The 16,908-nt window shown below is 43.9% G+C and overlaps 1 protein-coding gene across 5 annotated transcripts in view; it reads right to left on the bottom strand.

Moving 5' to 3' along the window:
* LOC136115739 (CBP80/20-dependent translation initiation factor-like) overlaps positions 1 to 16,908 on the bottom strand; it is a 125,097-nt gene that overhangs the window by 63,804 nt on the left and 44,385 nt on the right. For 4 of the 5 annotated variants that reach the window (XM_071801617.1, XM_071801616.1, XM_071801614.1 and 1 more), the window contains exons 4-5: positions 10,339 to 10,412; positions 8,919 to 9,023 (exon numbers count right to left, since the gene is read on the bottom strand). In XM_071801617.1, coding sequence (XP_071657718.1) covers positions 8,919 to 9,023; positions 10,339 to 10,412 — 179 coding nt within the window. Of the gene's footprint in view, positions 1 to 8,918; positions 9,024 to 10,338; positions 10,413 to 14,629; positions 14,901 to 16,908 lie in introns of those variants that run through there. The other variant, XM_065861947.2, reaches the window with a different exon arrangement.

A 16,908-nucleotide genomic window follows, 5' to 3' on the forward strand; every position in this document is an offset into this window, starting at 1 on the left:
AAGCTGGTTTGAACTGGAAGAGGTAAATTACAGCAAGAGCTAATGCTGGAAATGAAAGGTGGATAAATTCAGGTCAGAAATGAGGTAAAGTTGTCTTGTTTTCCTTAACCACTCCACTTCATAGCACCAAACTCAGTATCTGCAAATAAAATCTAATGTTTTTCTGGAGGAAAATGCTTCAGCCCAGCAAAAGACACTTGAGGTCAATCAGCTGGATGCAATTACTGGCTGTCCTGGTTTTGTTAAAAACAAGTTTCTTTTTTAGTGAATTTGCCTGTCAGCTAAAGCCTTCATGTTAGCTGCATTTTCCTGGAGAACCCAACACATGTTTTGGTTAAACCTAGCAATGGAATGCAAACTTATTGATAAGCACGGATGGACATCTCGCGAGAGGGGCAACAAGAAACTGATGATCGAGAGACTGACCAACGGTGTATAACATTCCATTCACGTGAATACTTCATATAAAAGTGGGAGATCACGAGGATCTCGGCCCTTTGCTCTCTTTCCCTTTTTCCTCATGGCTGACATTAGGAGAGGACCTTGCTGGTCGTCCCTGCGAACTGAGGCCTAGTGAGAGACTGAATCCAGCTCCGGTTGGCTACAGAGTCTAATCCAGGACTTTGGGTGCTGGCTCTGCAGTTGCTGAGACTTTCAAGATTGGTTTTGTATATTTTGTATTATTTTCTCTGTTCTTATTAGTAGCATTAGTAAAACATCTTTAACTTTTCCAACTCTCTTCTCTCTGTCCTTCTTTCCCTCCCGATCGCCTGTCCTGAGTGGGAAGGGGGGAGAGGGAGGGACAAAAGGGGGAAGTGGGGGGGGGGGGGAGGAGGTTAACAATACATCTGCCAGGGTTTGATTGTCACCCCGCAATCTTAACCCTCGACAGATAATTGGCGCCCAACGTGGGGCAAGAGAAAGGGGTAAATTTGGAGATTTTTGGCTTTTCTACTGCTCTGACGTACCTTTCAATTTTCTTGGCACGGTGCCAACTCATAGAGTTGTGATACTTGCACGTCTATTTGATTCGGATATTATTTAGTCATGATGATGATCCTGTGTGGTTTGGCACTGGTTTATTTCATTATGCTGCAGCCGCTAATGTATTTTTACTCGTTTTTGCTTTACCTTGAAAAACCTCCAGGAGAGATAAATACGGCTCTATATTTGCTAATTGGTCAAGCGAACCTTTAGAAAGACTGACTAACAATACTTTTGTGTTTTCGCTAGGACAGTTTGCAAATGTTTTAGAGAACTTCGAATATCCTTGGAGCTTTGATAGAACTGTGATGGTGTTATCTGGTTTGCTGAATGTGTGTCAGTTTGTGTTACTGTTAAGAGAAATGAGGTTCAATAGGAGGTTTGCGTCTCTTTTTATTCCTGAGATTTGCAGTGCGTCTTTGGAAGCTTTAGCAAAAAACACTCCTAGCCGCTCGAGAAAAGGCAAAACAGCCAAAGCTGCTGCTGCAGCCACTGCCCCCCCAACCGCGGCTTCACAGGCTGAAGCTACAGCTCCTCCGCAGAGCTCCTCTGCCAAGGTCGCTGCAGATAACGTTACTTCTCCAGCCTCAAAGGCTAACAAGGCAGCCCCCCCGTCTTCACACACTGGGCACTGTTGCTGCTGTAACCACAGCAATCACTGTGACAGTCATTCAGACTCTGAAAATGAATCAGATGATGGTGAACCCATATCAGCATCAGTTGCTGGTTGTAAGAAAGTCACTAGAAAGACTACCTGTGCAGCAGGTGATGGCACAGGGCCAACATCAACCCAAGGGGCATCATCAGGACAGGGAGGAGATGAAGTGACCACCACTCGGTCCTTTTCTCCAGGTGAGCTGAGAGATCTGCGAAAAGACTTCAGTCGTCGTGAAGGCGAGAATATTTTAACTTGGCTGCTGCGATGCTGGGACAATGGGGCAGAAACAATTGAATTAGAAGGTGGTGAAGCCAGGCAGCTGGGATCTCTGTCAAAAGATTCCACCATTGATAGGGCAATTTCAAGAGAGTCTAATGCCGCTACTCTCTGGACCCGACTCCTGGCAGCTATGAAAGTCAGATTTCCCTACAAGGAAGATTGTATATCCAAGTTAGGGAAATGGAATACTATGGAGAGAGGTATCCAGTTCCTGAGAGAATTAGCTGTGCGAGAGATCATCTATCTAGGACCAAACAGCCAAGAGGGGACAGACCCAGATAGAATCAATTGTACAAAATCTATGTGGCGCAGATTTGTACAAAGTGCACCACCTGCATATGCTAAGTCATTGGCAGGAATGGTCTGGTCAGCTAGAGGTGTACAAGAAATTAATGAAGTGATTGAGCAGCTCCGGTACTTTGAGGACAGCCTTGCTGGTTCTCTATGGGCTTGTGTCTCTGCTGTGGAGAAACTGTGTGAAAAATCTGATGACCGGTTTGAAAAGGTGTTGCAAGAAATCAAAGAGCTCAGAGAAGACTCGTACCGTTCACGACCTGCACAAACCTATGTTTCAGCTGTTAGGAGAAGGCGTTTCCAATCTCGAGAGAGAGGGCAGAGACAGCCCACAAAAAGAGGTTCACTGTGGTTCTTCCTACATGAGCAGGGAGAAAACATGAACAAGTGGCATGGAAGGCCTACCTCAGAACTTCAAGAACGAGTACGTGAGATAAAAGGAAAAACTCCTAGGAAGGTGGCTGCTCCAGTTTACAAAAGGAGCAGAAGAGATTCTGATGCTCTTGAAGGAACCTCTAATTCACACCCAGAGACTGTGCAAAACAGGAATTAGAGGTGCCCTGCCTCCAACCAGGTGGAGGAAAGGGATAACAGAGTTTATTGGACTGTACAAATACTATGGCCTGGTACAACACAACCCCAGGAGTACAAAGCTTTAGTGGACACTGGTGCTCAGTGCACAATAATTCCTTCTAATTATAAAGGAACGCAATCCATCAATATTGTTGGAGTGACTGGGGGATCCCAGGAGCTGACTGTTGTAGAGGCTGAAATGAGCCTAACTGGAAAAAACTGGCAAAAGCATCCCATTGTGACTGGTCCAGATGCTCCGTGCATCCTTGGTATAGACTACCTCAGGAGAGGGTATTTTAAGGACCCAAAAGGGTATAGGTGGGCATTTGGTATAGCAGCTGTGGACACTGAGAAAATTGAACAGCTGTCTGATTTGCCTGGTCTTTCAGATGACCCTTCTGTTGTAGGACTGCTGATGGTTGACGATCAGCAGGTGCCAATTGCTACCACAACGGTGCATCGCCGGCAATATCGCACCAATCGAGACTCTTTGATTCCTATCCAGAAGCTGATCTGTCAATTGGAAAGCCAGGGTGTGATCAGTAAGACTCGCTCACCTTTTAACAGCCCAATCTGGCCAGTGCGTAAGTCTAGTGACGAGTGGAGACTAACTGTAGACTATCGTGGCCTGAATGAAGTTACACCACCACTGAGTGCTGCTGTGCCTGACATGCTAGAACTGCAATTCGAACTGGAGTCAAAGGCAGCCAAGTGGTATGCTACAACTGACATTGCTAATGCATTTTTCTCTATCCCTGTAGCAGCAGAGTGCAGGCCACAGTTTGCTTTCACCTGGAGGGGCATCCAGTATACATGGAATCGCTTGCCCCAGGGGTGGAAACACAGTCCTACCATCTGCCATGGACTGATCCAGACCACGCTGGAGCAAGGTGAAGCTCCAGAACACTTGCAATATATTGATGACATCATTGTATGGGGCGACACAGCAAAAGAAGTCTTCGAGAAAGGTGAGAGAATAATTCATATTCTTTTGGATGCTGGTTTTGCCATAAAACGAAGCAAGGTCAAGGGACCTGCACGAGAGATCCAGTTTTTAGGAATAAAATGGCAAGATGGCCGTCGTCAGATCCCAATGGATGTGATCAACAAAATTGCAGCAATGTCTCCACCTACTAATAAGAAGGAGACACAGACTTTCTTGGGCGTTGTAGGTTTTTGGAGAATGCATATTCCTGACTACAGCCAGATTGTGAGCCCTCTCTATCGAGTGACTCGTAAAAAGAACCAATTCGAGTGGGGCCCTGAACAACGACAAGCCTTTGAACAAATTAAGCATGAGATAACTCATGCGGTGTCCCTTGGACCAGTCCGAACTGGACTAGATGTTAAAAATGTGCTCTACACCGCAGCCGGAGATAATGGACTTACCTGGAGCCTCTGGCAGAAAGCACCAGGAGAAACCCGAGGTCGACCCTTAGGTTTTTGGAGTCGAGGATACAAAGGATCTGAGGCCAACTATACTCCAACTGAAAAGGAGATACTAGCACCATATGAAGGAGTTCGAGCTGCTTCAGAAGTGATCGGCACTGAAGCACAGCTCCTCCTGGCACCTCGACTGCCGGTGCTGAGCTGGATGTTCAAAGGGACGGTTCCCTCTCCACATCATGCAACCGAAGTTACATGGAGTAAATGGATTGCACTGATCACACAACGAGCTCGAATTGGAAGTCCCAACCGCCCAGGGATATTAGAAGTGATTACAGACTGGCCAGAAAGCAAAGACTTTGGGATGTCTCCAGATGAGGAGGAAGTAAAACGTGCTGAAGAAGCACCACCATATAATACGCTTTCAGAGACTGATAAGCAGTATGCACTGTTCACAGATGGATCCTGTCGTCTTGTAGGAAAACATCGAAGGGGGAAAGCTGCTGTGTGGAGTCCCACACGACAAGTTACAGAAGCCACTGAAGGACAAGGTGAATCCAGTCAGTTTGCAGAAGTGAAAGCCATCCAGCTGGCTTTGGACATTGCTGAACGAGAGAAGTGGCCAATACTTTATCTCTATACTGACTCATGGATGGTAGCAAATGCCTTGTGGGGGTGGCTACAGCAATGGAAGAAAAGCAACTGGCAGCGCAGAGGTAAACCCATTTGGGCTGCCACACTGTGGCAAGACATTGCTGCTTGGCTAGAGAGGCTGCCTGTGAAAGTTCGTCATGTAGATGCTCATGTGCCTAAAAGTCGAGCCACCGAGGAACATCTAAACAACCAACAAGCAGATCAAGCTGCTAAGATTAAAGTAGCTGAGGTGGACTTGGATTGGCAACATAAAGGTGAACTTTTCCTAGCTCGGTGGGCCCATGGTACTTCAGGGCATCAAGGTAGAGATGCAACATACAAATGGGCTCGTGATCGAGGGGTGGATTTAACTATGGACACTATTTCACAAGTTATTCATGAATGTGAAACTTGCGCCGAAATCAAACAAGCAAAACAGTTAAAACCTGTATGGTATTGGGGGCGATGGTTAAAGTATAAGTATGGAGAAGCTTGGCAGATTGATTATATTACACTTCCACAAACACGTCAAGGTAAGCGTTATGTACTTACAATGGTGGAAGCAACCACTGGATGGTTGGAAACATATGCCGTACCTCATGCTACAGCCCGAAATGCTATCTTGGGCCTTGAGAAGCAAGTCCTTTGGCGGCATGGTACGCCAGAAAGAATTGAATCAGACAATGGTACTCATTTCAAAAACAGTATTATAGACAATTGGGCCAAAGAACATGGTATTGAGTGGGTATATCATATTCCATATCATGCACCAGCCTCTGGGAAAATTGAAAGGTACAATGGTTTGTTAAAAACTACACTAAAGGCACTTGGTGGTGGAACCTTTAAAAACTGGGATTCACATTTAGCAAAAGCCACTTGGTTGGTCAACGCTAGGGGATCAACCAATCGAGCCGGGCCTGCCCAATCAGAAATTCTACGGACTGTAGAAGGAGATGAAGTCCCTGTAGTACACATGAAAAATATCTTAGGAAAGGCAGTCTGGGTTACTCCTGCCTCAGGCAAAGGCAAACCTATTCGTGGGATTGTTTTTGCCCAGGGACCTGGCAGCACCTGGTGGGTGATGCTTAAGGACGGAGAAGTTCGGTGTGTACCTCAAGGGGATTTGATTTTAGGTGAAAATATGCAATGCTGAACTGTATGATGTGAATTGCCGCACTAACAATGTTTAATAAGTGTCTTTCAGATCAAGACAATGGTGATGAAACTAGAGCTAGCTTCTTCGAGTGGCGCCCGACACCTTCTTCGAAGTTGGTGTCCTTAACCCACAAACAGTGGTCATGAGATGCACTTGTACCATTTTTCCTGCCCTGGGAGACTGTTGTGACAAAAAGAACTTAATGAACTTTTCAAAGGATGGTCCACTGATTAATTACTCCTGTGTATATATGTACATATATATATATATAGAGTAGTAGTGATTAATTAGATTGTATTGATAGATTGTATTGATAAGGTTTAAGTATTCAGTGAATGGCATATTATAAGGGGTGGAATGTCCTGGTTTTGTTAAAAACAAGTTTCTTTTTTAGTGAATTTGCCTGTCAGCTAAAGCCTTCATGTTAGCTGCATTTTCCTGGAGAACCCAACACATGTTTTGGTTAAACCTAGCAATGGAATACAAACTTATTGATAAGCACGGATGGACATCTCGCGAGAGGGGCAACGAGAAACTGATGATCGAGAGACTGACCAACGGTGTATAACATTCCATTCACGTGAATACTTCATATAAAAGTGGGAGATCACGAGGATCTCGGCCCTTTGCTCTCTTTCCCTTTTTCCTCATGGCTGACATTAGGAAAGGACCTTGCTGGTCGTCCCTGCGAACTGAGGCCTAGTGAGAGACTGAATCCAGCTCCGGTTGGCTACAGAGTCTAATCCAGGACTTTGGGTGCTGGCTCTGCAGTTGCTGAGACTTTCAAGATTGGTTTTGTATATTTTGTACTATTTTCTCTATTCTTATTAGTAGCATTAGTAAAACATCTTTAACTTTTCCAACTCTCTTCTCTCTGTCCTTCTTTCCCTCCCGATCGCCTGTCCTGAGTGGGAAGGGGAGAGAGGGAGGGACAAAAGGGGGAAGTGGGGGGGGGGGGGAGGAGGTTAACAATACATCTGCCAGGGTTTGATTGTCACCCCGCAATCTTAACCCTCGACACTGGCCAACCTTGGGCAAGCGATCAGGAACAAAATGGTCTCTGGTGTTTGAAGGGTCAAAACATGTTCTGAACAGCATCTTTCCCTTTTTTTTTCCTATTAAATTTTTCATTGCACAGTTAGTATGTTAAAAAAAAAAAAACAGAAATAACTTGAAAAGTTAAAAAATAAAAAAATTGGTTGTGTTCCCTCTATTCTAGTGTAAGTTACATACATGATCTGCATTTAGGAAGACACGTTGCTTGTTCTCGTGGCATCTGTTTAACTTTTCTGCACATACACTAATTATTATTGGATTTTTACAGATGTAATATCTAGGAATGATTAAGTATCTCCTCTCTGTCCTGCTTTTTCTATTTGTTTGCACCCTGGGCATTCACAGTACCCAAGAACCAGAGGCAGAACATAGAATTATAGAATCATTTTGGTTGGAAGAGACCTTCAAGATCATTGAGTCCAACTGTAACTGCCACTAAACTGTCCCTAAGACCCTCATCTCCACATCTGTTCAACCCCTCTAGGGATGGTGACTCCACTACTGCCCTGGGCAGCCTGTTCCAATGCCCAATAACCCTTTCCGGGAAGAAATTGTTCCCAAAATCCAATCTAAACACAAAGCAGACCCTGCTGCATCCTCCCTATACATAGCAGGTGTTGCTGGTAGGATCACCTGGCAAGTGCCATCAACCATGGAACACATTATATCTTATCTTACGGAGAGCCTTTCATCTCATTTTTCATCTGTAGAAATGGGAGCAAACATGACTAAGGCACTTAAGAGAGTTGGAAATTTAGCATTGTTTAGTTGTTCCAAATAGCCTGAAAATTGCTGTTTATGTACCTGCAGTAAATACTTATAGTGGAGAAAAAAAAAGCCTAATACAGTCAAGCGACCCTGCCTGTCCCTGTGCAGTACAGGAGCCTACTGCAGATGCTGAAGTTTTGGAAAAAAAAAACAACTTACCAACAGAAAAAACTTCTCAGAGAGAAAATTTCTAACCCTACATACAACATGACATGAGAAGTCACCTGCAATCTTCTCAGCCTCATCTTTTAGAGCTGTTCTGATTTATTTTTCCTTCCTCCACGGGCAACAAATGATCAATGATGAGGAAAAAATGTCAAAAATTTGATGGGGTAAAATGTGGTTATGTTGTTCTTATTCTGTTTTTTAGCAGAGATTTGGAGTGAGTTACATCAGGACCAAATTGAAGCCTCGTCATAACTTGGGATAACAGGACTGGTAATATTTGCCTGCAGCCCTGAACAGGCGCTGCCAGTGCATTAACCACCAGGATTGAATAATAAAGAGAAGAAAAAAATGTATTATGGTTGATTCGCAATCTGCAGAGAAATGGTGATGTCCATCTAAGCAACACTGGTGAAGGTCTTGCTCCCAATATACATTTATTTGGCTTGACTAAGCAACAACCAAAGAGGAATCTCCAGCTGTCACCACCAAAAGAAGCTGTTTAATATTTTCATGATTTTCTGGGTAGCAGATGGGGATTGAACACTTGGATCTACATGGATCATGTTGATGTTCTCTCCTTCCCTGAAGTCTTGCTGGAGAGAACTTGTGGGAACTGTAACTGGGATCAGCACAACACCAGGATCTTTCCTCCAGTATTCAGAGATATTTAAATCTAGAGGACTTAGATCTAAGAGACTTGGATCTAAGAGACTTAGAGCCAATGTGGTTTAAAGAATGAACCCTATCAAGCAATGCAAAATACAGCAAGCAGCTCTGCTCCAGCCCAAAATCAGATGACAGAAGAGCAAGACAGACTGATCGTGGCATCCTCAAACCCCAGACATGGTCCACAGCCTCTTCCCCATGTCCTCCATGAGCCATGAGACCAAGCTGGTGTTCCTAGAGCAAGGGAGAAGTTAGAAATGTTGCCAGAGAACACAGTATCTCACGCATGACACTCACCCTTCTCTGTCTATGTGAGGCAATGGGTGTTTGGAAGTGTTCCGCAGCTTCCTGTGAAACTGGGTGAAATCGAGTTTTTCAGGCTGCGAGTCCCACGTCACGCCACTAGGAGAGAAAAACAGGGAAAAAAAAAAACAAAGAAAGAAAGGGAAAAACAAAGCAAGAAGGTCCACTAGTGATTAAACACCACTGAGGTGAAGAGCAGAGGGCACACTGGAGCCTGTAGATGAGGAAAGCTGGTGCTTCTGGAAGCACCACTGCCTGCTGCAGAGCACATGAATGTGGAACTCTAACCTTCACGCTGCTGTATCGTGTTTCTTTTCATTTCTTCTGGGTTTTTTTTTTGAGATGCTGAGCTCCTGCTGCTTGCTCTAAACCCCAAGTTTTGATGTCTCATGCAGCACACACTTTGCAAGCTCTACATGCTCTCTGTAGCAAGGAGATATTGCAACAGGTAGAGGTCTGGTCCATGCCATGGAGATGTTCTCTCTGGTCCTGCACAACCTGCCCACTCCAACGGTCTGGAACAAGTCCCAGGTGGGAACTAAACCCCTGTAGACTCTTGCAGGCACAGAGAGATGCATAAAACTGGACAAAAAGCATATTCCACCACTTTCCCCACATCAGAGCAGCAGTTGAAGAGCTCTTCCCAGCAGCTGCAAAGCCAACACGTGATTGCACGGCCAATTAATGGAAGAGTAAAATCATAGAATGGTTTGGATTGGAAGGGACCTTAAAGATCATCTGGTTCCAACACCCCTGCCATAGTCAGGGACACTTTCCACTAGACCAGGCTGCCCAAAGCCCCGACCAACCCATCCTTGCCTTAAGTCTTGCCTGGGCAGCTACAAGTAATCATATTGATACTGTAAATCAGCTAATTAAAAAAAACCTCAACCTTCTAAAACCAAATCAATTTACAATTTTAGAAGCAAGCATCCTTTATTGATGCGTCGGCTCCCATGGGAATCGTTTTTGCCTAGTGGAGGCCCCGAACAATGCCCAGGCACAGGTTATATCCACACGGATCATACATATTCATTACATTTCCAATAAATCTTTTGCATCTGCATCACATCTCTTTGTTATTCGGCTTGTAACCTACTTGCATTGGTGTCACCACCTTGTCTTCTGAGAACAAAGGCATTGTCTTCTAACCTTCTCCTGCTTATCTTAACAAATACCATCCTTGTGACTTAACTCCTAGCAAGTGCCTAACACCTAAGAGCTGTGAACCTTATTCTTATTAACTTAGTAAATGCCTAAAATCTATGACCCTTATTCGCATAGACTTATTTTATTACTAGTTGCTGATTTTAGGTTGCAATATCGGTACTGGTTTCAGATGTCTGGACTGCAAACCCATCCTAAGCATGTAGGATGCTTGAAGTAGATTGATCGTGTTTTAAACCTGGCTTACCTGAAGGAGTCAAAGGTGTTGGCAGCCCAAATGTCTGTGCCCAGCATGTCAAGGGACGTCTCCTTGTTGCTGTTCTAGAAGGAAGGGAAAGGTGGTTACTCATGGAAGGTACGTGGCGCGATCCGGACCACGGCACAGCCTCTCCCACTGTCAGCCATGGAGATGTCCCAGCTCTGCTTCTCTGGGTGAATCCACACTCACTGCAACGCAAAGTCCCCTCACCCTCTGCAAAAATGCATCGTGAAGGCAAAGGGTGACCCAGTTTCAGCCTTGGGGACACAAAGCTGTGGACAACACGGAGCAGACAACATGTAGGTTCAGCTCTGATTCCATCCCTGTTCTCCTACCCCACAGTCCACAACTTCCAAGACCCACCAAGGTCTGGTGGGCAAGTTGACATCCCCATCATGAAGATGCCCAACTTCAGAGTCACACACCAATTGAGGTAGGAAGGAACCTCTGGAGCTCTTCTGGTCAAACCAGGTGCCCAAGATCACATCTAAATGGCTTTTGAATGTCTCCAGGGATGGAGATACTCTTTGCCAGCAGCTCCCAGAGCCTGCTGTCACCAAAAAGGATGGGGAAAGCCATCCTACTTCTTCAAGGAATCATGGTGGCATGACTTCTCCTTGCTCTAACAGGCAGAAGACATCAGAACCCCGCACCGTGCCATCTCAGTCATGTACACCAGCAAATGAGCTCACACGGTTATTCTGATACACGTCCCACCAACAAGAAGGTAATGGTTCCTTCCCCTGAGAAGCAAAAGCATTGTGGTATAATCAGGTAGGAATTCTGAGAAGCTTCCAGCCAACTGCAAAGCACCTTGAATTTTCCCATGGAGACTTGACTCATATGGGACAGACACATAAATGCATTACAAATAGGAAATCCTGTATTACCAATTTTCCCCAATATTTCTTACACATATTCAGATTATTAATAATCTTGCACATATTCAGATTATATAAGTATTTCTACCCAAAAGGTCCCACTCTGGCGAAACATGTGCTGGGGAAGGTGGCTTCTGTATACTCCCCATCCTATAATTACTGCCATTTTCAAACATTATTAATAGTAACCAAGACACTAAAAACTCATAAAAAATTGATCGTTTCTGACTGAAGTCCCAGAACTCAATCTGCCCATAAAATGAGCAATATTTTCCCAACGAGCAGGACGTATTATACATCCTCGCTGCACCCTACAGATGGTCACACTTCGCAGACATTCCCAACACAACAACAAATTTAGACACCAGATACTCCAAACACAACCACATTGATCCTTTTTTGTCTCCTCCAAGGGGTCTATGGATGATGAGTTTAACCTCTGAGGATCTGCAGGTCAACATGTCTCTGCAAAGAAACAAAATATCTAAAATTCTCATGATCAATCACTGAAAATTAGATTTTTCTTTGAGGCAAATGGAAGGGAAATTTTCTCCCAGCAAGGAGAGAAATTAGTTTTCTAACTCCTTAGAAGCATCCTTGTGTAGCATAATGAAAATAAACATGTGTAGGTCTTCATAGCTATAATCCAACAAAGAGATACCTCTTCTTGCAGACAAATCCATCTCTTTTTCTATTTCCTATGGATACTGGATATTGTAAGTACCCATCAACGAGCCATCTAAAATAGGATTTCCTAAGAATAAAGTATTTGGGTTCAGGAAGAAAGACCGGGAACATGTAACCAGTTGCAATGAAGATAAGCCGAATCAGCAATAAAGATATTAAATAGCAAAAATTTAAGCTAGCGTAGGTTCTTAATGCATCAGGTTGCATCCTAAAATTGTTGCTTAAATTCAGCTCGGTACAGGACTTCTCCATCAAGACGGCACCAGGACCAAACAATAACACCTTGTCATTAAGTTGCGAGTCACTACGGTAATTTGAAGATTTTTTTTGTCTTTGATGACCTGTTTTTATAACCAGTTTCTGTCTCAACACACAAGGCAGGAGGACGCTTGCTGCCCAAGTGAAGCTGCACAGCGGGGCGTACGCTAAAATGCTCACAGCACTATAACGAAACTTATTATTAAGACTTAAAAAAAAACAATTCTCATGTTTGGGGCTAAAAAAAATAATTTCATGTATTTAAGATAAGAAGTGACTCGTTTCAGTTCCCCCAGGACCTCAATTATAACCATCAGCAGTTTTAATGTGAAGCTCCCAATGACCAACCCTCAGCTTTAGATAATTATTTTTACCACGGAGGGGTTAGTACTGTTGAAAATTAATTAAGTCACTAGGAAAGATGATTAAGAGACACACTGACAAGAATAACAGCAATACTCAGAGAAATTTAGTTTTAGTTTGTTTAGTTTTTGTTCAGTTTTATGGTTTAGGCTACTATAGCAAGGACTTTAAATTATTAAGCTGGTCATCTCATTTTCGTTTAAGTATTAATGGTTATTTTATAGATGTCTTAGGAAGCATCATTAACTCACATAAAAGGAACTTACTGAAAATATCAAAACACAGAACTGTGTCATGCATCAGTTTGCTATGATAACATTATGGAATATAAATTTCATGGTATATATGAATATCAGTAACATTACGAATTGTTTTAAATGCTTTACAGAAGGTACGTTCAAGGTGAAACTGATGTAATAAATACCAACACTTCTCCATTTCTGAAACTTTTTTATACTCTTCCATGCATGTAACAAATGTTTCAGCATAGAATGGACACTCTCAACTTTTTATGTCACTATGGAGATACTGAGAATATAAAGTATTTTAAGATATGAGCCCTAGACAAAGGTTACATTGAGGAAAGATAGGAAATACACTCAATTTATTCTGGGCTTGATTACAAATAGTATAATAAAACATATAGTCTGTGTGTAGGAGAGATCAGAGATTGGGTAAAGCAGATCCTACACACAAATATGGTTTAAATTCATGTCCATAACCTCTGTCCTCCAACCACGTCATCTCCATCCAACGTCATCCAACCCCTGGAGTTGCCCCTGCAAACAGAGGGACGGACAAGGCCACTGGCCGCAGGGACTCTGACCGTTCACCTGCATCTGCAGCTTCAGCAAATTCCTCACCAAGGCAGCATTTGCAGCTTTGCAAAGCCCAGCTCAGCATCCCACCGGCTCCTCTCACCGCTCTTCGTTACCACTCTCCAGCAAACTGCTACAAATATAAAATTGCGCTCTTCATCGCATGATCGCAGAAGCGTTAGCTCATCACGGTGCTTAGAATTAATATAGAACAACATCAAGTGTTTGACTGAGTCCCTGGTATAAATTCAGGGATAATCCTGTGTCATGTGTTACTTGTTAAGCATTTTTTGCTTCTACATTTGAGAAGATTCCGCCAACTTTCCTACTTCTCAGCTGCCTACACCCCCCAGCTGCACTTTGGTAGAAAACAAAAAAGATAGATACCAAAGTGTCTGAAAAGGTTCCGATTAAAGCGTTTCTTGTTGAAAACTGCAAGTTTTCGTAAGAAAAATAAAGCTGTTTTGAGAAAAACAGTATTATCCCTGCTCAAAGAAAGAAAGATACGGTGAGTCTCGTTCCTACCAGAAAAAAGCGTCACTTTTCAGCAATGACACAGTTCTGTGGGTCCTCTCCCACCACAGCATTGCTCAGGAGGACAAATTATTTCTTCAGGATCTCCAGAATGGATGAGATGGATGAATGGACCAGGAATTTGACCACTGGATCCAAATCTCTCATAGTGTGTCCACCACTTGTGACCCAACCAATGCTCATGTGGGCAGAAGAAGAGGTCCCTGGTCTGAGTTTAAGGAATAGACCTAAAACCAAATCAAATCCAAATTCTGATAGTCTTCTGCAGGGGGGGAAGGTAATTCCTCATCTAGTCCTGTTGATGGTTCCCACAGAAAGCACTTGGACTCAAGGTCAACATTTAACACCACCTATGTGGTGTCCACTCATTTATCAACTTCTAATGAAGACTTGCCAAAAAACAATTAGAGACAGCTCTATTTCCTAAAATTAAAATACTAAGACTTTAAAAGAAGAAAAAAGTTAATTTCCTTTGCACTATATCAGCTGACTAGGGACTTCTTTCCCAATATTAAGGCACTCAGCACATCTCAAGAGAATTGTTGAGGCTGAAGGACAACTACAGCCACGTTACCATTTATGCACTAATTAAGTAGGTCTTTGAGGTGTCCTTCATAACTGACATGCACTCACACCGTACATGTCGACACACGCACAGAACATGTCATTTGGAGGATGCCTCCGGTAAACAGCAAGCAAAGGACACGACTTCAGCACGTGGCTACCAGACAGATATACCTTGGTCAATTGCCTGAACTGGCTGCTTCTCCCACAGCTGCCGGACCTGGATCCAGACCCACGTCTGGAGCCTGAACCCGGCCAGGATCCTGCGCTCCCACTGCTGCTGTGATCCCACTCTTCCTAGAAACAACAGACAGGTCACTTTAGTCAAGGGTAACGCCATCCCACACCCACAAAAAACACTGATCCGGTGAACCAGGAGAGCTCCAGCTCCCAAACCAAATGTGCAAGTTCCTACAAAACTATGTCCATTCACGGGGCTTTCTTGGAGTCTTTTAAAATGTTCTATTTACATGTTGCAAAGGGATGACATTGTGGGAGGTTTCAGTGAAGATAAGATTCAGCTCTAGTACTGTAGTCATAGAATGATTTGGGTTGGAAGGGACCTTCAAAGTTCATCTAGTGTGTAAAAAATTTCTTCCTCATGTCTTGCCTGAATCTTCCCACATGTGTTAAGGTCCGTGCTGGACCACCAGGTAGCATCACCTTAGGTGGCTTCATGTCTGCTGTGCAGTTGTGTCCCTGCCCCATCCAACCCAGGTGGCACTGGTGGAGCTGGGCCCTGGTCTGTGCCCCAAGATTAGTGACCTGGACTTGGTCATTGTGTGCAAAGAGGAGTTCACACCTTGTTCGACTTGGCTCTTGAAGTTCAAGGTGGTTCTGCCCTTGCCTTAGCCCATGGCAGTGTCCACAGAGACTCACATAGTCCTACAAGGACGTCTGAGACATGAGAAGTCCTCTTGAAGTGTCAACTCTCACGCCAGTCCTGAAACACTTGCTCCCCTTGGTATTTCCCAAATTTTCATAGTACTTGAAAGAGTCGAATATTCTGCGCTCCGTGATTTCATTTTTTTTTAATCATCTTAGGTCACTTCAAAGGCCTTTCCCAAGCCTCTGAGCAAAGTTTTTGGAGCAATTACCCTGACAATATTCACCTTACTCCCCAAGCACTTTGTGGGATGTTTGGGTAGATAGGGCTGGCTGGGTGAGTTATTCTGGTTTTCAGAGGACTCATCTTGCCCTGAGGGCTGCCGGTTGAACAAGAAACCTGCAGGTTGCTTGACAGCAGAACAAGTGTTAGGAGAATAAAGGAGAAAATTTGGACCAGTTCCATAATAGGTAAAAATAGTTATTTGTGTAGTATGTCTTCTGGTAAAATCCAATTGTTTTCAGGTACAAGCAGTTTCAGAGGATGTGGCATTGCTGAATATGTGTAATTAATCCTCATGAAAATAGAGGAGGTAAGTTTTATTTTTCCCCATGCATAGACTAGAGAAGAGAAGGCTCAGGGAGAACTTATTGTGACCTTTCAATACTTAAAAGGGGACTATAAGAAAGATGGGGACAGACTTTTTAGCTGGGCCTGTTGCGATAGGACAAAGGGTGATGGTTTTAAACTAAAGGAGGGGAGATTCAGGCTGGACATGAGGAAGAAATTGTTGCCCCTGAGGGTGGTGAGAGTCTGGCCCAGGTTGCCCAGAGAGGTGGTGGATGCCCCCTCCCTGGAGACATCCCAGGTCAGGCTGGATGGGGCTCTGAGCAACCTGATCTGGGTGAAGATGTCCCTGCTCATGGCAGGGGTGGGACTGGGTGAGCTTGGAAGGTTCCTTCAACCCAACCTGTTCTATGACTTTATGATTCTACATGTGAAACGTGGAAGTATTCACCCAACATGAGGGGCTGGAAGCAAAATGCATCAGTACCAGTTTCTGTGTTGCTCAAGCTTGACATTCTCCATCCTCAAACCTAGCAAGTCTCAAGTAAACTCAGTATTCCATGGTTCCTACAGCCTAAAATGAGTACTGACTTCAAAAGAGGAGGTCAGCTGGTTTTCAAATTATATATCGATTAAATTTGAGAGGTTGAGGTTATTCCTACACACCAACGGCAGAAAGCACCTTCTTCTCTCCTTGCCACACTGCGACTTGAATCTTCCAAAGAGAAATACGAAGTGGTACAAAGTTAAGGGAGTTGTTAAATTGGTGTGGAAGAAAAAAAAAACTTGATTGATGCCACTTGTTGGAGGTGGTTGCTTCAGGAAGCCTTGGGAAGAGCAAGTCTTGCAGGCATCCCGAGAAGCGCAAATAATCTTTGACATGGGAAAAGACGCACATCAACTGAAAAGGTGGTTGGGAGAAATGAACCTTCACCACCCAGTTGTTTAAAAGATTATAATAATCACCAATTTGCTCTGTCCTACACACTGAACATCTCGTTTGTATGGGAATATAGTGGAAGATTGGCAAGGAGGTTGGTTAAATGTAAATACGCTCAAG

The sequence above is a fragment of the Patagioenas fasciata genome, chromosome W, assembly GCF_037038585.1.
Source record: "Patagioenas fasciata isolate bPatFas1 chromosome W, bPatFas1.hap1, whole genome shotgun sequence".
Lineage (NCBI taxonomy): Eukaryota > Metazoa > Chordata > Aves > Columbiformes > Columbidae > Patagioenas > Patagioenas fasciata.